This window comes from Mastigoproctus giganteus, chromosome 6, assembly GCF_048544385.1.
Source record: "Mastigoproctus giganteus isolate SK-2022 chromosome 6, ASM4854438v1, whole genome shotgun sequence".
Lineage (NCBI taxonomy): Eukaryota > Metazoa > Arthropoda > Arachnida > Uropygi > Thelyphonidae > Mastigoproctus > Mastigoproctus giganteus.
Window position 1 is genome coordinate 185057377 of NC_143580.1, and position 22122 is coordinate 185079498.

At 36.3% G+C, this 22122-nt stretch overlaps 1 protein-coding gene across 2 annotated transcripts in view; it reads left to right on the top strand.

The window, feature by feature from the left end:
- Window positions 1-22122, top strand: part of Rat1 (5'-3' exoribonuclease 2 Rat1) — a 458579-nt gene that overhangs the window by 316886 nt on the left and 119571 nt on the right. For both annotated transcript variants that reach the window (XM_090376618.1, XM_090376619.1), the window contains exons 24-26: window positions 3926-3998; window positions 10564-10647; window positions 15036-15136. In XM_090376618.1, the coding sequence (XP_090232744.1) occupies window positions 3926-3998; window positions 10564-10647; window positions 15036-15136 (258 nt within the window). The remainder of the gene's footprint in view (window positions 1-3925; window positions 3999-10563; window positions 10648-15035; window positions 15137-22122) is intronic.

Below are 22122 nucleotides of genomic sequence, written 5' to 3' on the forward strand. Positions count from 1 at the left end.
CCTATCATAAATGGCTTGTTTTTAATTCTTCAATTTCATTTTCTGCCTACACCGAAGCTCGCAACAATTGTAAAGCAGTTATTAATCAGTCGAAACTAGAGTTTGAACAGGCTAAGAGTAGAAAACTTGCTTCTTGCCCTAATGGTAGCTGAGCATTCTGGTCACTTGCCAAAGCTATTGGCCGCAACTTTTGCCCATCTCTGCTTCCACCTCTGTCCAAACCAGATGGTTCTGTTGTCACTTCAGCCAAGGATAAAGCTGATCTGTTAGCATCCCATTTTTCTTCCAACTCATATATTGGTAAAACACCTCCCATCTTGGTAATCTTGGTAAAACACCTCCCATCATTCCCAACATGCTCCATTCAATGCCTCATGTGGTATTCCATCAAAAGGATGTCAGGATTTTGACGAATCTTGATGCTAAGAAAGCTCCAGGTCCTGATGGTATTTTTCCACTTGTTCTCAAAACCTTTGCTCCTGAACTTACTCCTGTTCTATGTTGCCTTTTTTCATTTTCTTATTCCAAAGGTGTTTTTCTTTCTGTTTGAAAATTTGCTCATATCCAGCCAGTTCTCAGAAAGGTGACAAATACCTCCCATTTAGTTATCGGTCCATTGCAATTACTTCTACTCTTTCTAAAGTAACGGAGAAATCAATTAACCACCAACTCTTAAACTACCTAGAAACCTTCCGCCTGATCAACGATCGCCAGTATGGATTCCGCCAGTGTCGATCCACTGGTGATATTCTAGCTTATGTTGCCCATTTATGGACTAAGTCATTGGAAAGGTTCAGTGAAACACAAGTAGTTGCTCTTAGCATCTCAAAGGCTTTCCATCGTGTCTGGCATAAAGGTCTTCTAAACAAGCTTCCATCTTATGGTTTGCCAACTGTTTTTTGTAATTGGTTATCCAGTTTTCTCTCTGATTGCTCACTGAGGGTGATGGTAGATGGCTCTCTGTTTTCTAACTTCTCCACTAATGCCGGTGTCCCCCAAGGTTCAGTTCTTTCCCCCACTCTTTTCCTCTTGTATATTAATGACCTTTTTCCATTGACTTGAAATCCTATCCATAGTTTTGCCGATGATAGCACATTGCATTCCACTTTCCATTTTGAGAAACCTTGTCCTGCTCAATCAGCTTCAACTTCTCGAAAATCTGTTACCAATTCCTTAAATGCTGGTCTTCAGGTAATTCTCCAGTGGGGCAAAAACAACTTAGTTGATTTCAACCCTTCTAAAACTCAGCCTTGTCTTATATCTCGCAAAAAGGATTCTTCTGCTCCTAAGCTTATCTTTAGGGACACTCCCATTTCTAGGCAAAATGATATATCTCTTTTGGGGATTACCCTGACTTCTGATCTAAGCACAAGCATATTACAAATATTGCTTCCTCTGCATCTAAAAAACTTGGTTTTCTCTTTCGCTCTCGGCGTTACTTTTCTTCCAAACAGCTGCTCACTCTGTATAAATCACAAATCCACCCTACCGTGGAATATTGTTTCCAAATATGGGGTGTTGCCCTCAAAACCTCTCTCAGGCTTCTTGATTCCATTTAGAAGAGGGCAGTTAGGTTAATTAATGATCCATCTTTAACAGAGTCTCTTCACTTGCTGTCTCATAGACGTACTGTTTCTGCTGCATGCCTCTTCTACAGATACTTCTATGGGCACTGTTCTTTTGAATTGGCTTCTATAATTCCTGCTCCTCTTTCAAAACAGTTTGAACACTTGCAGCCACCTGCCAACATCCATTTACTGTCCAACTTCAGACCCACAGAACCAACTTTTCATCTTCCTCGTTTATTCATTCAACTGCCATTTTCTGGAACAACCTTTTTTCGTACGTATTTCCTGAAAATTACATTCTACAGAAGTTTAAGTCCAATGTCAACAATATCTTCTTTTGTCTTCTCAACCTCCAACCCAAGCACGGTACTAAGTACTATAATTTCTAATACCTCTCGTGTTTGGGGTTTACATAAAAAAAATAAAATCTAAAAAATTAAAAAAAAGGCATTTGTTTGTCATCTGAAATTATTAGAATCATCTACATTTATTGTAACAAATACAGATAGTTCTTGTAGTTTTTAATGATGATTTTGTTAACTATCTTAAGACAAAATTTCATGAGACAAAATTATGCTTTTATCTTGACAACTTTTGCCACACGGTGTTGTGTTTTTCTCTATTTTCAGTTAATGTTGCAACTTTATATCCCTAAATTTGTTGATGATTTGAAGGTGGGAGGTTAAATAATTATCAGAACTAGACATGCTGTAGGAGACTGACTGGAACTGGTTAGAAATATTTGAAAATTTGCAACTGAGATTTAAGGCTACTAAATGCAAGATCATGAGTGCTGCTAATTTTACCAAAATTAGCAGCTTTAAAAGGAGCTAAATATATATATATATTTTTTTTTTTTTTTATTTATTTTTTTTTTATTTTTTTTTTCTATTCATATTTACATATGAGAATTCTTTTTGTCTCGTATTATTTTATGCAGTACTGTTGGTTAAAATACCAGCTTTCAGGAGCTAGACAGTTATGATCACTGAAGATTAATTGGCAAAGAAATTGTCATTCTTGAATTTGAAAATGGTGCGAGACAAATGTATGGTTTATCCCATGGTGTTAACCTTTTCTAGAGCAAGTTTCTTGAACATTTCTGGGCCTGACCTGAGTTTTCTGCTAGCAGCAGTCTCTGCAGAATAAGTTTCTTCATGAAATTTTGAAAATTCATTAAAATGAAAACTTTTTGCATAAAATTGCTTTTAAAAAATATAAGTATTAATTGTTTTTATTTTGACTTGGTTGCCCAATATCAGAATAAAATTATTTCAAAAATCAAATCAGAATTTTTATAAAACTTGGAAAAAATCACAGAAAATTGTAAAAAAAATTCCTTTAACTTCTTTTTTTTTATGCAAACTATCTTTTGCATCTGCTTCTGTACCACTCTTCAATTTAATCAACTTCTTGATCAAAATTCAAGAGAAGTTCATCTTTTGCAAGCCAAAATTGCATAACAGTTACTGACCGATACACAGTTAGTATATATAAAGTAATGCAAGTTATTTTTAACTTTGTGTTCCTTCGGACAATTACATTTGCTCTTCCACTCATTCCCATTCACTTTCTCTTTCCCTCATGCTACGTCACTCTTTCTTTCACCAAAACTGCCTTTTATTCTAGTGTGTGTGTGTGTGTGTGTGTGTGTGTGTGTGTGTGTGTGTGTGTGTGTGTGTGTGTGTGTGTGTGTGTGTGTGTGTGTGTGTGTGTGTTGACTGCAAATACAACTCATATTATTATTTATATATTTTGTTATCTACTGTTAAACCCTTCTGACATTAGCCATAATGGGTATGTTGTCACAAGTTAATGGTCACGTAATTCTCTGACAAAAATAAACAGATATTTATTAAAAACATCAATGAAGGCTTAACAAGTTGAATGTCTAAGTTTGCTGATGACACAGAGGTTAGCAGGGTAAATAGAAGTAATCAGATTATGCTACTATAAGACCTAGAGAAATTTAGGCAAGCGGGCAATTTTTATCATTGATAAATGTGAGGTACTATTGCTAACGGTAGCAATATTACTGCAAAAATAAAGTCAGTAAAGTGGGTGGGAGAGGATAATGATGAAATTAGACCAAACCTTAAGAAACTCCTGGGTAAGGATCATGAAATAATCTGTACATGGGAGTTTTTATCAGCTGCGTGATGAATGTAAAAACAAAATCTAAAATTACCAATAACCATTTTAAGAAAAAAAATAAAAAGTTTATTTAAATTTTTTTAGAATCAAAAACCAGGTATTCTAAGCTATTGCACTATTTTTAAGAAATATTTTATTCTTCATTTTTATTTATAATATTAAAGAAAGTACCTTGATTTGATGTGTTTTCTTCCTTTCTCTAGGAATCTACAATAATTGATTTTTATCCGATTGACTTTAAAATTGACCTGAATGGTAAAAAATATGCCTGGCAAGGTTAGTATTATTTAATATTAATTTCTTCATCACCAAGCAGAGTAATATATCTTCATATAATATATCCACATATAGGGCTATGTGTATCATGTATGTAGAAGAGTTTGTTCTTAAATCAATCAATGATACCACTATAAATATTATAAATATAATATAGCAGTATGTTTATACTGGTTATAAATAAAAATATAAATATTTTATTTATATTTATAGCAATTTAAAAAAAATACAGTGAATAACGATTAAAAATAGCATCAAAACTGAATTATTAATGTAATTTTAAAAGACAGTTTGCTTTAATTTTGGGAAGATATGAATTTAATTTAAAGCATTAGAAGGTAAATGCTTTTTTTCTAACACTGAGACTTAGCATTAGTTGAGGCACATGATACAAGAAAGCAAGCTTATATAGCATCAGCCAAAAAAAAAAAAAAAAACACCTCCCCCCCCCCCCATCCAGTCACTCCAACAGCCTTAAATTTATTTTTTTAAGCTATCAACTCCCACAACAACAGATGGAAGTCTGTTCCAACAATCAACTACCTGCTGGCTAAAGGCAAACTTCCACACATCTATTCTACAGTCTTTCCTCAATTTGCATATATGCCCCATTAGGTTCTTAGTCTGAGCAAGCGGAAGTATCCCGTCAGCATTGAGCCTGCTCAAATCATTCAAGACCTTATACAACTCAATCAGATCATGTTGCAGAATCTGGATACTTGGCACCTGATCCTGACTTTGTCACGTTCCACTTTGACTAGCATTTGCCTTTTTTGTGTGCTAATTACCAATTAATTTTTAGCATTCTAATAGAAAAACTAAAGATAAGATTGTATTTAAATGATGTTATCAGTTCTCAGGATTCATTATAGGAATATAATTCAGCTTTACTGAGAAGACTGATAAAACAACAGGTTTTGAGTAAAAATTCTTTAATATTAGAATGGAAACAGGTTAAAAAGAAAGTAAATAAATCACCAAAAGCTGTCGTATTAAGTAGTCCTTCCTCAGTTGTGAAATAAGCGTTATTACAAAAATAATAAAGAATATCAGGTGCCCGGCCATGGTGGTCATGCGAGGTGAAACATGTGACACAGGTGCAGATAACAATCAGCAGTTGGAAGTAGAGGCTTGTGGTTGTAATTGCAACACTTGGGTATGCTGCATGCACCAATGTTTATCATTCAGAAGGATGGCTGCTTCGATGATGGGATGGATGCATCCTCCTTTGTTCTGGTTAAAGGTGTCAGAACAACACAAAATATGTAGCGATTTCAACCAGACACAATGGCAGGATTAGTCAATAATCTCAACGTCGTGGCATGGGTCGATGTTGTGCTGGGTAGACCAGAAGTGCTGCACGATCACTGAGTGTTCCAGATCCGCTGAATGGATTGCTCTCTCATGTTTGAGGATTCGATCTTTGAGTCTTCTATAAGATTTACCAATCTAGCCACGAGTGCAGTCATGGCAGGAAATGTGGTACACCGAACTGCTTCACAAGAGGTGGGGGGATTGATGTTTTTACTCTCGAGACGAGGGACCATAATTTCCTGCCTGCAAGCTGCAAGCACCTTATCCCGTAAGTTTGCAAGACTTTAGAAAGCTGTTGTGACAGGTCTGGGTAGTACGGAATAAAGGCAGTTGAGGCGGGGTCATCGCTACGTGCAGCCCTAGGGTTTGCTGGTGCAGTCACGGGACTGCAGGTCACACTTATCTAAGTCACTGGTAGGGTAGCCACACTTAGCCAGTTCTGCTCTCTAACAATCTCAAAACTTCAGGTGTGGGTCAGTAGGGCTCGCACTGTACTGAGCAGCTGACTGTGAGCATGTGCTGACCAGTATTTGTGTTCTGGCCAATTTGATGAATTGGCCAGAACACAACGGTTTGCAGTGGACCGAGGTCTTTAAGTGCTTGTCCTCATGCTGAATGAGGGTATCCAGAAAGGGAAGAGTCTGCCTCCAGTCTTGCCTGACTCCAGTTCAATGGTAAACAGAATAATTGGCGATAGTTGAGGTGTCGCAAAAGTTGGTCTCCTGGCCCATGGGGAATGATGACAAACACATCATCGATGTACCGACACTAAAAGGCTATAGGATCTGGTGGACCTACAAATGAGTGATCCTCCAAGGGTGCGCCCATGGCTGTACCATGAATTTGAGGGTAAAGGGATAATCACAAAAAGTAGTAAGTGTTTCGTTGAATCTTGGCTAAACAAAATAATTTTCCTCTAATACCAGCTTGTGCTATTACCATCCATAAATCTCAGGGAGGTACTTAGATTCCATAGTTTATGAATACGAGAAATGTCATGAACAACAACTAGTTTGTTGCATTATCTCGAGTTACCGATATCAGTGATCTTTATATTACTTCTGCAAATGGAGAAAAGAATTTTTATCATGGACTGAGAAACGCTACATCCACTCTTGCACTGAAGCTGAAATGACCAGGTTGTTGAGTAATAGTCTATTTACCATGCAGGATACTTTGTACGAGTTTATCAGTAAACCACAAGATCTTTCCATTCACTTTTTGAGATCGTCACTGCTCACAGTGACGAGATCACTGATGCAGTCACACAACAATCCATTGTGCTTCTACCTTCTGAAATGTGGTTAAATAACAAAGAAGGAATAAGCATACCTAACTTCGATTGTGTCATTCAATTCAAACGAGAAGATCAACAAGCTGGTGGTGGTGGTGGTGGTGGTGTAGCAGTATATCATAAGAGAGAAAATCATACTCGTATTGTTACTTCTCATATTTAAGTGATTTATCGAAAATCCATGAGTGTTAGACCTGTTGGAGACATTTGTGTAGCTAAATGCTTTCTTCCTGATGGTCAAACAATATTGTTGGTAGTCATTTGCATTTCACCTAACCAAAAGATCGAACACATCATTGAATTCGTTCATTTCGTTTTACTTCCTTACACGATTGAAGGAGCTGCATTGCTTCAACAATTTTGTATCTCCACTAAGTATCACTTCAATGATACTTAGTGGAGATTTCAACTTTAATTTTGCAGATACTCAATCCAAACCTTTGACTGATTTCTTAGAAAATAAATTTGGACTAATGTTAAATACTTCTAAATATGTATCGACTACTAATCATGGAACTATAATTGATGCTGTGACATTTACACTCTTTACAATTTCTCTTTTCATACTAAACCCCTTTAATCCAAGTCAAGAATGTTTTCACATAAAACTTTTTTTTTTTTTTTGTCAATTTTGCTTGAACAGTGATATATTGCATCTCTTCTTAATGGATTACAATAAAGCCTTTTAAGTTTTAATAAAATATTAAAAAAGTTTTAGACAACAGAAAAATCAGTTTAGTTTCTTCCATTTTCCAGTTTAAAAGACCATTCAGTGTGCAAAATTTCATGCTTATATTTCTGCATGTTGTATATATTCAGTAGTATTATCCACTTCTGTTTACAGTTCTATTTCAAAATTTATTGCAAATTTGGCACATTTCACAGCATGAGAAATTACATATGTTGCTTTCTGCAGAGTAGTAGTCATCTTAAGAGAATAATATTAGGTTTTGTATTCTCATCTTTACTAAGCAAAAACAATAAATCTTTCAAAAACAACTATGGTAAGACTGTTTATTAAACTACTAATGAGAGAGGAAAAACAAGTAACCTGAAAATAAAAACAAACCCAGCATTGGTGCTTGTCAAGTACCATGCCACTATTCAGACAAAAAGCCAAATAGTGGTAAAGATGGTGACAGGACAGGTGAAAAGTTCTTGCACACAATTTCTGTACAGAAACTATAAAAAATCACTTCAGAAACTATTGCAACAAAAGTATGGCTATATTTAGGAAGGTAGAAAAAAAATTTTGGATTTCTTCTTTTTTTTAATTGAATAATGATTAATGCAGGGATGTTATTTTCAAAGGTTACCTGCCACCACTGCTAGAGATTAACAAACTCTTCAAAGTTGGTCCCTCGGTTGCTGTCACATTTGTTTTTTGGACAATGTTTTAACATTTTCCCCAAGGCCACTTAGCAGTTGATTATTACGCTTGATACAATATCATCCCAAGCAATAATGTTATGAATAATATCCACGGCAATCCACTTTGTATGGAAAATTTCCCTTCCTTCTATGTTGTTGTTCAACTACCTTATTAGGTGGAGTCTGCGTGTTTTCCCTTGGGGGTTACAAATACTGCCATGATCTGGTGGCTGCATAAAACCTGTGGCATTGGGAGATATAATAGCAGCCTTATGTTCTTCAACTTTAACTGTCTCAGCAGTGTGCTGTACAACTCTATAATGGAATAGGAATCTGCAGCTCTCATTTTGTTAATTGAGTTTAAAAAAAAAAAAAATAGTCAAATCTCTCTATGCTTAATTATAGCAATCATTATGTTGCTATAATTAAGCGTAGACAACATAAAAGATATATGATATCAGTTATCCTTTGTTTTATTGTTTGTTGTGTTTACTTCTCTTTGAATAATCCTGTGTAATATGTTGCAAGTCCCAAAATGTTTTTTTTTTTTTTCTTTTTTTTTTTCCTTTTGCTGATTTGGCTCAAAAAAGGCTCCTAATCCCTGATCTAAACACCATTAGATTGTCCCTTTTTTTAACCATACTTCTGTCAATAATCAAGGCGGAAAAATTTTACCATAATCCAAACACTTCTGTTGGGACGTAGATCACATATAAGTTGGTAAACAGTGCATTGCAAGGGTTTTTATGTTATAGCTATTAGGTTACGTGTGTGTTAAGCATCCAAATAACTAAGACTTTAAGGCATCAGTATATTGTGTCTGTAATTGTTTGTATTTATTGGTCGGTTTGCTTAATGAAAAAATTGGAGTTTCTCGGGAGAGGGGGGGAAATAAAGATTCTTCATGTCACTGATGGGATCCAGACCCAGGCATTTTCCATTCAGTGTAGGAGATAGTGATTGTAATCACTGTTTCACTAGCAGTGAGGGCATGTATTTATCAGTCTTTTTTTGTTTATGAAAAAAGTAAATAACAATATATGTAGTATTCTTTGATGAACGTAATGCTATGCCAAGACTATATACAAGAACATAAAAGATTATTGTATATATTTTACTTTCTACCTCTACAAAAGTGCTATTATGATAAATTCAAAAGTGCTGTTATAATAAATTATAATAAGTCAGTGCCATCTTTCAGGGAAAATGCAGCACTTTGTGGTACATTTTTATTTTATGGTTTGAAATATATAATTGTGGCTTCAATTTACTGCATATGCTTGTTCCAGAAGATTTTTTTGTTGGAGGGGTACCTTTCCCTGCCTGGCAACTGGTAAGTACATACATACAAATTTGTTGAGAGGCATATTTTATCATAATTCATTTATACAGCTGTAAACTGCCCCACATTGAGAAAGGCTTCTCTCTTTTTACTGTTATCCTGATCACTATCCTGACAGTTTTTCTTCATCTTTTTCTCTGAAGGCCCCAGTACCGCAAGGAAACAGTTGATACCATCCTATCTTCTAACCTGTAAAATTGTGGGTGTGCATATGTTTTCTTTAATTATTATTATATTCGATTCTTGATGTAAATAAGACTCATTTTGTTATTATTTATCTTTTGGATCTTATGTAAATCCTTCTGACCTTGGCTGTGTTGGGTTTGTTGTCTCCACTCAGTTATATATTTGCCTGGCACAACAAATAAATGGTTATTTTACAGGAAAAACAGTAAAACTATGACTTTGCCATTAAATATGGAATCTTTAAACAATTTGCAAATTTGCAATTTAAATGTCATTAAATTAATGGAATTTAAAGTCTTGGCTTTCAACCTTAAGGCCTCTATAGTTAAAGGGGAAGGTTTTGAGTTTTCACTTGGTGTTAAAAAGGTCTTGGTGTCTCAGCAGAGGTAGAAAAGAAAACTAATTCCTCCTCCAAGCATACAAGCTGACTTTAGAACATACTAACTGCACAAATAATTAAAAGGCAAAGGTAAACTGCAGCCATTATCAATCCACTGCAGGATGAAAGCCACCTCAGCAATTCACGTTGAGGGAAATGGACCATAATCTGCCACACTGATTCAGTGCTGGTTTGCAGATCAACTGTGTTTAACAGTCAGGGGGCTTGAACCCTGGTCTGCTCAAAGAGTGTGTGCTACTGCGCTCCCACTCCTGACCACCCGGCTACGGAGGTCGTTACAAATATATACAAGGTGCAAAATGGCCTTTTAAAAACATATACTGTCTTGGCATATTTTTTATATCGCAAGATTTTTTTACATTTTTGTTGAAATTTTTTTAAAAGTCATACTCCCATATCTCAGAATTGTTGCTGGCTGATTTTTTAACTTAGTGACGATGTGAACTGTCATTAAAGTTTGGTGTGGGCATGATAATGCATAATTACTATATATTTACTATTTACCCATTTCTGTAATTAAATACTGTCTTTGTGGTCCACTAGTGGGGGGGGCCACAATTGACTTCATCCCACAACTGCTCTTAAACAGCCTAATTCATATAACTAAACATTTATTAAAAGTGGTATTCTTTATAATTACTAATTTATTATTTTACAGGTGTGGCCCTCTTACCATTTGTTGACGAGAAGAGATTATTATCTTCATTGGCAAAAGTGTATCCTCTGCTTACAGAAGAGGAACGTAAGTGCTTATATACTAATATTGTAGGTTCTCTAGTGACAAAAATCTGTTTGTTTTAATTTGAAGCTTTAGGGAAAAGTGAAGTAGAAATATGTAACACTAAAGAATATTGAGGTTGAAAGATATACAGCCACTTCCTGACTTATGTAAGTGTTGCATTCCGTGGAACTCTATGTAAGTTGAATTTTACTTGTCGGAATTTCCCTAAATGCTTATGTAGCATTCACAACTGTGCCACTGAATTTGATTGAAGCAAAAAATAAATGTTCGAAGAACATGTAAATAGAATTATTTATTCAATTTTTTTATCTCGTGTGCAGGAAAATTACAAAAGTATGCTATTACAAAAATTGTACTTTAACATTTAGGAAACCAGTGCGATGCTTGAACCTATTAAACCGCCCATTGCTTGCCATTAACTTGGCTTGGGGTTTTGCCGTACTTATCCTTAATATCTTCATAAATACTTCTTGCTTTTGCTTAAATGGCCATTAGACTTGGGGGCACTCGCTTCTGAATCTGAATCTGATTTTCCATTCATATTATTAATAGCTTTTCCATCTTTGATATAGCACCCGAACGCTGTTTTGTTGATCACTGTCAAGCTTAAAGGCATTGATCCTTTAACATGTTCTTTTATATGCGCAATATCCTTTAAAATAGTATTTACTGTTGAAGCAGTGAGACCCAATTCCTGTGCAATAGATGACAAACTTTGTCCTGCTTCGTACCTTTTAATCATTTTTATCTTCATTTCTAAATCAATTTTGTTTTGTTTCCTAGTACTGCCACCACTTGCACTTTCTCTTCATGATTGTAATAATAAATAGGAATAAAGATAGTAAATAGGAATAAAGAGAAGATTCTGAAAATTTATTTTTGTTTTTTATATGTTTGAAATGTTTTTTTATATGTTTGAAGATTTCAATAAAGGCGAAGCACGTTTCACCATAATAATGTAAAAACCCACACATTTCCAGTTATCGGTATTATCATAAATGAAATAAGATCAAGTTTAATACCCATTTATAATAGATAGCACTAACAGAAAGCCCAGTAAACCAGAAAATTGTTTTATGATCATGACCTCCAGAAATGTGCTTTAGAAAAATATCACAAAGATGTTCAAAATTGATTCTTATAACCGAACATATGATAACGATGAAACTGTAGTGCATTCTCCAGCCAGTCCGTGTAGCCCTTCCTCTCAGCCAATAATAGCATTTGTAAACATGTTGGCCATGTGTGTTGTTTTTTGCATCCTTTAGTTAAAAGTGATTTTTGTGTTGTACTTATTTGACATAAATTTATATAAAATTAATAATATTAATATATAAAATTAATAATATTAATAATTTCCATTATAAAAATGACCTTTTAGACAGATAAATAGTTTAGTTAAATAGTGAAAATTTCAACTTCTGAGGTCTTGGAATGAATTAACAAAACACACACACACACACACACACACACACACACACACACACACACACACACACACACACACACACACACACACACACACACACATTATTGGGTTCACATTGTGATATTTTCACAATACCTCCATTTATTTCTAAGGGATGGAAAATACATTTCTATATTTTTTTTTTCTGTTTGCACCAGTCGTCAAAAACTTATGTAAAGTCGAATTTATGTAAGTATTAAATGAGTCATGGAGTGCGTGTATGGGAATGAATCAGTGTCTAATACCACTAGATGCTATGTTCCAATTTGAAAAATAATGACTGTTGTTATCGTTGTTTCATTTGAGCATGTGAAGTTCCACATTAGTTGCACAGTTTTAGATTATATTGGGTTAAAAGAGTAGTAATATGAATCATAATTGTAAAAAAAAAAAAACTTGCAGAAATTTCAAATATGAAGTGTCTCTTCATCAACTTCAAGCTGATGAAGAGACACTTTGTATCGAAAGCTACTGTCTATTTTATTAGTTTTGTCCATATTTTATTATTTTAAGGTTTTTATTTTATATTTTATCTCTTTTTTAGTATTTTATGTAGATATTATTTATTTATTTTAACAAATTTATTTTAAGTCAGTTTAAATATCTGCATTAAACAAGATTTTTTTCTTGGTAAAGCAAGATTTTTTTTTAATGCACTTTTTTTTCCCTCTGATTGAAAAAAATATGACTTTAGAATATTGTTATTATCTATCAAATCTCTGAACAATTTCATTATTTTATACTTAAAAGTTATTAAAATTTTATATTATACTAAAAGTTTTTTTTTTTTTTAAGGTAGGAAATAAATTACAATTGTATTTGAAAATTTCATTTATATGAAGGCTGGTAACACCTGATTGCCTTAAATTATTAATGACTGTAGGTGACACTTGTTACTGTGCAACCTATCAATTCACGTTGTAATATAAATGTTGTGTTATAATATAAATAGTGCTAAGCACTGAAATGGCACTGTACTATGTTAGATTCTACATGTGAAATCAATGATTTGTATTTAATACAAATTGAAGTCTGATGTTTGCATATTTCTGTAATTCACCATATGCAAATGGAGCCGACCGGGCTAGCCGGGTGGGTAGTGCCTGCCTGGCAGCCCAAAGGTTGCGGATTCGAATCCCGCCTCGGGCTTGGATCAAAGTACTGCAAAAACGTTGGGAGGTGCATTATGGCCACAGAAGCCGATGCGCCAACAACTACCAAAAAAAAAAAAAAAAAAATGCAAATGGAATAATTGTGAGAGTTTTTCGGTTATACTCCAGAACATGGGTGCACCTTTGTACTTAGGCAAGAAAGAGAGGAATAAGGCAGTGATTGACTGGTGGAGACTGTCCACTTGCTGCTTTCCTCCTCTTCTTCTCACCTGCACATTACTGGGAATGTCATGTGACATCATAATATGTCAGAGCTGAAATGAAGAAAAAGAAACAGCAAAACAGCAAATTTTTTTAAAGAACAACTAAGAAAAATTAACTCCCCATACAGCTACTGATTCTTCTCTCTCATACATTACTAGACGATGTCACGAGCATTAACAATGAGAATTGCTTGTATACGTCAACAGAAATGCTCCTCCCCCTGAGTTGGTATGAAGAGAACCTGATACCAACAGCTCATACAATAACTGCAAAAAGAATCAAGTAGTCAATAAACAAATTGAATAAAAAAAAAAAAAACAACCTCACTTCATCAGTCCTGGCATGTCGGCTGGCACACTTCACAAACTGCATTCAGAATTAGCCCCTTTCTTTCAACATACCCACTCAAAACCATCTGTAATCTCCTTTCACGTGGCCAATTTCATCAAACATTCACACTGAAAATGCTTGTATTCCATTAGGGTTGAACACAGAATAACAAATAAAATTAAAAAAAAAAAAAAAAAAAAACTGGGGGGGGGACGACAACTAAACAATACCCGAGAGCACAATAATGACTAAATAAAGCAAATGATAATTTTGCATTTTCCACTAAAATTAGAAGTGAATTTGCATCCAATCAAACAACCAGAAAGACAAAATGAGGTAAATTATGCATTCCCAGTAATCAGCCAATCACAGAACTCAACCAGACAATCATTCCATTCTTCAGCCATGCCCGCAATGTGGTGACTCGGGTGCATCCTTGTTCTGGATCAGCACAGTTTCTTATTTTTGAATAGTATACATATACATCATTGAACAGCACAAAATAACGATTTATTCTATCACTGAGAAAGATTACAATCTCTATTTTGGCTGAAAGATAGATCAAGATAAACCTTGGGCCTCTGCATATATATGTTGTACAGTGGCAATTTGAGGATGGTTGAATGGTAAAATTAAATGTATGCTATTTGTAGTGCCAGTGATATCATAGGACAAAAAGACTATTTTTATTTCATTTAGAAGATTAAATACCCCTCTCTGCCTTTTACAATGTGGCCCATAGCTTATTCTGATGACATGCCGATTCCTAATCCTCTTCATACATGGGCTTCAGATAAAGACATCTTGTGAAGATGATGATCAAATGGAAGTGTCCTATCAGTATGAATGAAGAATAAGTATAACCTGAAAGAATTAACATCATTTGATCACTTACTTAAGTGGAATTAAATTACCTGATTTCAAACTTAAATCTTTAAGTGGATATCAAGGCTGAAACATTTTAATTATAAAAAAAATTGTGTTTTGTTAAAGCTTTAAGCTTAAAAATTTTGTAAAAGCTTAAAATTTTTGTAAAAATTAAGGCCATGTTCAACACTATAATACATATAAAGATAAAATTTTATTATTAGAGAAAAAAAAAAAGTTGAAATTTGTGTTGCCCATTGTAATAACTTTTATATACATCTTATTGGGAAGCAAATTCAGTTTGTACTACAATCTTTTTTTTTTTTTTTTTTTTCTTTTAAATAAAGGAAAGAGGAATGTTAGGGGAGATGACAGGCTGTATTTAAGGAAGGGACACTCAGGATATGACTACTTGTTGGGACTGTATGAAGGACAGAATTTCACAGAGGTAGTAAGAATTTTTCTGAAATTTAAAATCTCTCTCTCTCATTTAACCAATATTAAAACCCTTTGGAAAAAAATTAAATAAGGACATTAAGGTTTAAGGAAATCTTACTGAAAAATGAAATTATCAATAGTTTATATGCCTACTATTAATATCCAGAAACCCTTCTATTTCTAGTTGAGGTGCCTCCATAGCCAAGTGGGCAGGAGCAGCAGTGCATAGCACACACTTCTTGATCAGACTTGGGTTCGAGCCCGTGACCACCAAATACAGAGGATGCGGAAAGGTCAGGGAATGACCACTGCATATCCCTGGAGCAATATGACCTTAGTTGCTAATGCTCCTAAAAAAAAAAAATTCTAGTTGGTCACATCCTATTCAAGCACACATCAAACACAACTATAAATATGCTCAAAGGCCTTTGAAGAGACAGTAGTAAGATTTTGAATACAGGATGCCATGGTTAATGGAGTTTATAGATACATTGCCACATAATCATTTGGTCTTCATGTGACTTTTCAATGCCATTGAAGATCTCTAGATCAGCGATTGGTGGTGTGATCTGCAAATGGAAACAGACTTGTGCTGAAACTATCAAGAAACTACCCAGAATGATCTGCAAAGCTGACAAAATGTGACAGCGGGACCCCTTCAAAGAATTGACCACTTGGAACAAAGGTTGAAATTATCACAACACATACAGACCCTTAATGGGATGATTGGGACTCGTGTCAACACCAGTACACTGCAGGATATGGGTTATTACAGTCATGCAGCCAGACACTGTCTAGTTGTACTTTGGAGTGATGAGTCATGGTACCTGGTCTGCCACCCTGATGATTGTGCCTGAGTATTACAGATGCCCAGAAAACTTACTTGCTGGACTGTATCGTCCTGAAAGCAAACCTTTGCAGAGGGAGCATGATGGCCTGGGAATATTTTTTATGGTTTAGTTTGAGACCATTGGTTGTTTTGGACAAAACTACAAATGCCGAGGTTTATCTATATATTCTGGACAATAATGTTTAACCTGTGTTGTGGCAGCATGTCAGGAAGGCCCTGTATCAGCAGGACAGTGCCCCACATACTTCATGCATTGTAAGGGACTAGTTTGAAAGCAAGCTTCAAAAAGGTTGGGCTGGCCAGTCTGGAGCCCTGACTGCAATCCTATAGAGAACCTCTGGGATGAATTGGATCATTGGATGCATGTGAGCCAAGACTTCCCAAAAAAAAAAAAAAAACAGAGCCAACCTGGTCAGCATTTTGAAGATCGAATAACAGTGTTCCTTGGAGACTAGGGCTATCATAAAGGCTAAAGGTTTCAGCACATCTTAGTTTTCTCATAAATGAAGGTTATTTATAGATATGCAGGTATCTGGATATTAATGGTAGGGCAGTGTATTTTTTATATCTAAATTATAAAATATTTGGAACTTAGGGCAGCATTGACTCTCTCTCTTTCCATCTCTATCTGTCTATTAGAATGTTTGCCCTCCCATGATTATATAATCTGCTTCCAGTATTTCTTATCTTAGAAATCATTTTCCCTTAGAAAATAATCTAATCAGGCTGGATTACATTCCAGAGTAGACTACTGTGTGTTTATTTTGCCCCACCAAAACACATGGATGTATTTTTTTTAATATAGTAAATTAATAAGAGGAGTTTACCTCAATATAGTACATGGAACACTTCCGTATGATACCCTCCAGAGATTAAAACGGAAAAAACCAAAAAATCGACAACTTACCGGTACATTAAAGTTGTCGATTTTTCGGTTTTTTCCGTTTTAATCTCTGGAGGGTATCATACGGAAGTGTTCCACGTACTATATTGAGGTAAACTCCTCTTATTAATTTACTAATATTATTATCAACGTAGAACATATTGAGTATTACAGCTCTGATTCATACTATCTAATTTTTTTTTAATGTAATGTTCTGTGAGCCTTTTTGATTAACAACAGTTATAATCATATATAAAATTATTTAATATATGTTATTTACAGTATGTGTATAACATTCTAAGGAAGTATTAGACAAATTATAAGAGAGGATGGACACATGAGGTGGGTAGTGTTTTTTTTTTTTTTGCTGATGTTGTATAAGCTTCCTCCCCTGCATCATTTTCCACTACTAATACTAATAGTGTATTTAGTACACTGATTGGACAGAAATCATGGGATACCTGCCTGGATAAGGGCAGTCACATGGCGAGGCATTGAGTCCACTAGTTCACGAAAGCGTTCCACAAGTATTTCCATTCATGCTTGCTGCACTGCTGTCCATAATTCCATCGCATTCCTGGGTGGAGGATCCAAAGCTTGCACGGACATTTCCACAACATCCCAAAGATGCTCCACAGGGTTTGTGTCTGGTGAATGGGGAGGTTATTCCATGTGGGAAAATCTGTGGAATACTCTTCGAACCATGTTCTAGTCACCATGGCTCTGTGGGAACCTTTTCCTGCTGGAGGAGTCCATTGCCTTGTGGGTGCACAATGATCACGAAGGGATACAGATGGTCTGCAAGGAATGGACACATAACCTGAACCATTCAGAGATAGGTCTAGGTGTACCAGAGGTCTCAACATATGCCAGTTGAACATGCCTGAGACCATTACCGATGATCCACCTGCCCAAAGATTTCTTTATTGACATGATTGGTGCATAGCTTTGTGCGGTTTCCGCCAGATACGCACCCTCCAGTCTGCTTGAAATAACTGGAAACAGGACTTGTTGAACCAGGAGACCCGTCCCCAATCATCCAAGGTCCAGTGCCAGTGTTCTGTTGTCCAGTTGAGGTGTAGTCCTGTGTTGTGGTGTTAGCAGTGGGACGCTGGTGGGTCAATGCCTGATAGTCTTTGTGGAGACATTTCTGGCACCTCCCTTGTTGAAGTCTGCAGTGTATCCTTGAGGTTTTCACAGACATTCTCTCCGATATGCCAGACAAGCTGTACTTGCTACCTGGGAGTCTAAAACGCTGATGGAACTGATGTTTGGGTGACATTCAAGTCAAGTGGACCCAATTTCGGTGAAGTCCGGATGGTCTGTGACAGCCAAATCCTCTGCTTGCACCGTCATGATCATGGAACTGTTAGTAATCCTGGGTATAACCAGGATTACTAACATGCACAAGCAAACTGTGGGTGACCACCCAGGTGTGATGCAGGGGTCGAGGAGTAGTGCCCACACCACATGGAGGAATGCCACCCCTCTGTGTTACCAGGCAACACTAGGTAGTAGATGACTCATCAACCGGTGAGGCAATGACCACCGCATATCCCGGAGCAATATGGCCTTAGTTGCTAATGCTCCTAAAACACCAAATAACAACAACAGCAAATTGGGATGACCTGCAAGATTGCTTTTCCTTGGTCGGATTACTGTTTGAAAACTTCTGATGTCAGTGTCTGCTCAGATCGTGTGAGTGAAATTATTCTTGTAGGAATGGAATCCTTTATTCCACACTCCACTTTAAAATTTCGTCCTTTATCTAAACCTTGGTTTTCCGATAAATGTGCCAAGGCTGTTCAAGAGAAGAACGTTGCATATCGTAATTGTCTTGTTTCCAATTCTTCAGTTTCATTTTCTGCCCTCACCAAGCTCACAACAATTGTAAAGCAGTTATTAACCAGTCCATACTAGATTTTGAACAGACTAAAAGTAGAAAACTTGCTATTTGCCCTAACGGTAGCCGAGCATTCTGGTCTCTTGCCGAAGCTATTGGCTGCAACTTTTGCCCATCTCTGCTCCCACCTCTGTCAAAAACAGATGGTTCTGCTGTCACTTCAGCCAAGGATAAATCTGACCTGCTAGCATCCTATTTTTATTCCAACTCGTGTATTAACGATCTTGGTAAAACACCTCCCACCATTCCCAACACATACCATTCAATGCCTCCTGTGGTCGTCCGTCAAAAGGATGTCAGAAGGATTTTGACGAATCTTGATGCAAAGAAAGCTGCAGGTCCTGATGGTATTTCTCCACTTGTTCTCAAAATCTGTGCTCCTGAACTTACTCCTGTTCTTTGCCGCCTTTTTCCACTTTCTTATTCCAAAGGTGTTTTTTCTTCTGCTTGGAAATTTGCTCATATCCAGCCAGTTTCTAAAAAGGGTGACAAATCCCTCGCATCCAGTTATCGGTCCATTGCAATTACTTCTACTCTTTCTAAAGTAATGGAGAAATCAATTAACCACCAACTCTTAAACTACATAGAAACCGTCAGTGTTGATCCACTTGTGATATTCTTGCTTATGTTACTCATTTATGGACAAATTCAATTGACAAATTCAGTGAAACACAAGCAGTTGCTCTTGACATCTCAAAGGCTTTTGAGATGTCAAGAGCAACTGCTTGTTTGGCATAAAGGTCTTCTAAACATGCTTCCATCTTATGGTTTTCCAACTATTTTTTGTAATTGGTTATCCAGTTTTCTCTCTGGTCGCTCACTGAGGGTGATGGTAGATGGCTCTCTGTCTTCTAACTTCTCCAATAATGCTGTTGTCCCCCAAGGTTCATTTCTTTTCCTCTTGTATATTAATGACCCTCTTCCCTCGACTGGAAATCCTATCTATAGTTTTGCCGATGATAGCACCTTGCATTCCACTTTCCATTTTGAGAAACCTTGCCCTGCTCGATCAGCTTCAACTTCTCGAATATCTGCTACCAGTTCCTTAAATGCCGATCTCCAGGTAATTCTCCAGTGGAGCAAAGACAACTTAGTTGATTTCAATTCTTGTAAAATTCAGTCTTGTTTTATATCTCGCAAAAAGCATTCTTCTGCTCCTATGCTTATCTTTGGTGACACTCCAATTTCTAGGCAAAACAATATTTCTTTTGGGGATTACCCTAACTTCAAATCTCTCTAGGCACAAGCACATTACAAATATTGCTTCCTCTGCATCTAAAAAACTTGGTTTTCTCTTTCGCTCTCAGCTTTACTTTTCTTCCAAACAGCTGTTGACACTGTACAATTTGCAAATCTGCCCTACCATGGAATATTGTTCCCACATCTGAGGCTGCACCCCCAAAACCTTTCTCAGGTTTCTAGATTCCATTCAGAAAAGAGGGCAGTTAAGTTAATTAATGACTCCTCTCTAACAGAGTCTCTTCACTCACTGTCTCATAGACGTACTGTTTCTGCTGCATGCCTTTTCTACAGACAATTCAGAAGAATAGTGCCTTTTCTGAGCACTATTCTTCTGAATTGGATTCTATAATTCCTGCTCTCTCTTTCAAAACAGTCTGAACACGTGCCGCCACCAGCCAACATCCATTTACTGTCCAGCTTCAAACTCACAGAACCAACTTTTCATCTTACTCATTTATTTATTCAACTGCCGTTTTCTGGAACAACCTTCCTTCATACATATTTCCTGAAAATTACAGTCTACAGAAGTTCAAGTCTAATGTCAACAAATACCTTCTTTCATCTCTCAACCTCCAGCCCAAGCACGGTACTAAGTACTATAGGCTCTAATCTCTCTCATGTTTGGGGTTTTCATAAAAAAAAAAAAAAAAAAAAAATCTGATGGCACCAGGGGTCCCCCCCCATCTCCGCATTGTGTACTCTGTTTTTGTGACACAGAAGCCTGTGGTGGCCAGAGATTTAAAAAGTGTGTGGGGAGTGGAATGTCATGTAGTATTGTGTTCTGTTGTTTCTCCAACTATTTAGCCGTTGAGCCCATATTGGGACCAACTGTTGCTTATACTTTGCCATGAGGAGACAGGTCAGGCAACCAGTAGATTATTTAAGTACTCTGGTAGGCCCTGCCACCTAATTTCCAAGGATTTCAGTGACAAGGCCTATTTATTAAAAAAAGGGAGAGGGGGTTGAACACTAGAATTTGGAAAGGTCAAAAAGATTTTCGAGATGGCTGTTGAATTTAGACATTGATTATAATTTGGCAGCATTGTTAAAGGGGGTGTACTTGGTAAGTTTAGTTAGAGTGGGGGGACTGAAGATTGGGAAGAAACAGGTAAAAGGGGATGATTGAGTAGGCATCCCCAAAGAGGTCAGTGGGGACGAATCCCACCAGGTGAAGTATGGGGGAGGAAATAGAGACCCATCTCCCCCCTGCCTGGGGATGGGGTTTAAAGGGAACTGGGTTTGAGTACCCAGTTCGGATCGCCAAATAGCATGTTGTGTCGAGTCCAGTAGGATGGTCAAATTGCCCGTCCTGCTCCGGGGGTAGGATATGTTTGTTGACAGTGGGGAGTGGTAGAGACAGACATTTACTTCATTCATAATCTGCATTCTCACTCTACTTGTATTCTATTTTTATACTGTTTTTTCTTATATTTTATAATATATATATATATTTTTTTTTCTGTTAGACTATATATATATATATATATATATATATATATATATACATCCAATAATTCAAAATAAAACAAAATAAAAACATAAGCCAGTAGTATGGCAAAAAATGTAGAGCGAAAAATTAACATAAAAATAACGTAAAATAAAATAAACCAAACAGGAAAGGGAAAGTAAAGGTAATAAGACATAAACAGTAGCCGATTGTCCCCTATATAATCCAATTAATAAAACCGATGTCAAATTTAAAATAATGCCAATTATAATATGATTTAGCGGTACCCCCCTTGAAGGTACCAATTCGGAAAAACGTGAAATATCACCAAAAAAAGGGGTTAAAAGAACTACTAAAAGCAAAACAAAATATCAAAATAATAGACTGACCATTATGCCCCATATCGACAGAGGACCATGAGCCCAATAATGGTCATGGAATCACTGCATTTCAATCACCATACAATTCGTCACAAAGGCGCAAAGATCGAAGAACTCAACCACCCTCCGATCGATCCACCAATGCAGAGGATTTGCATCGGTGGTCCTTATGCAGCGAGAAATAATTTATAGAACAGACAGCACTGACATGATGTAAGCTTAACCAGCTTATATAAAGGAAAGAAAGGAATAGATGGCGGCACGGGCACTGCTTATTTAGCATATCAACCC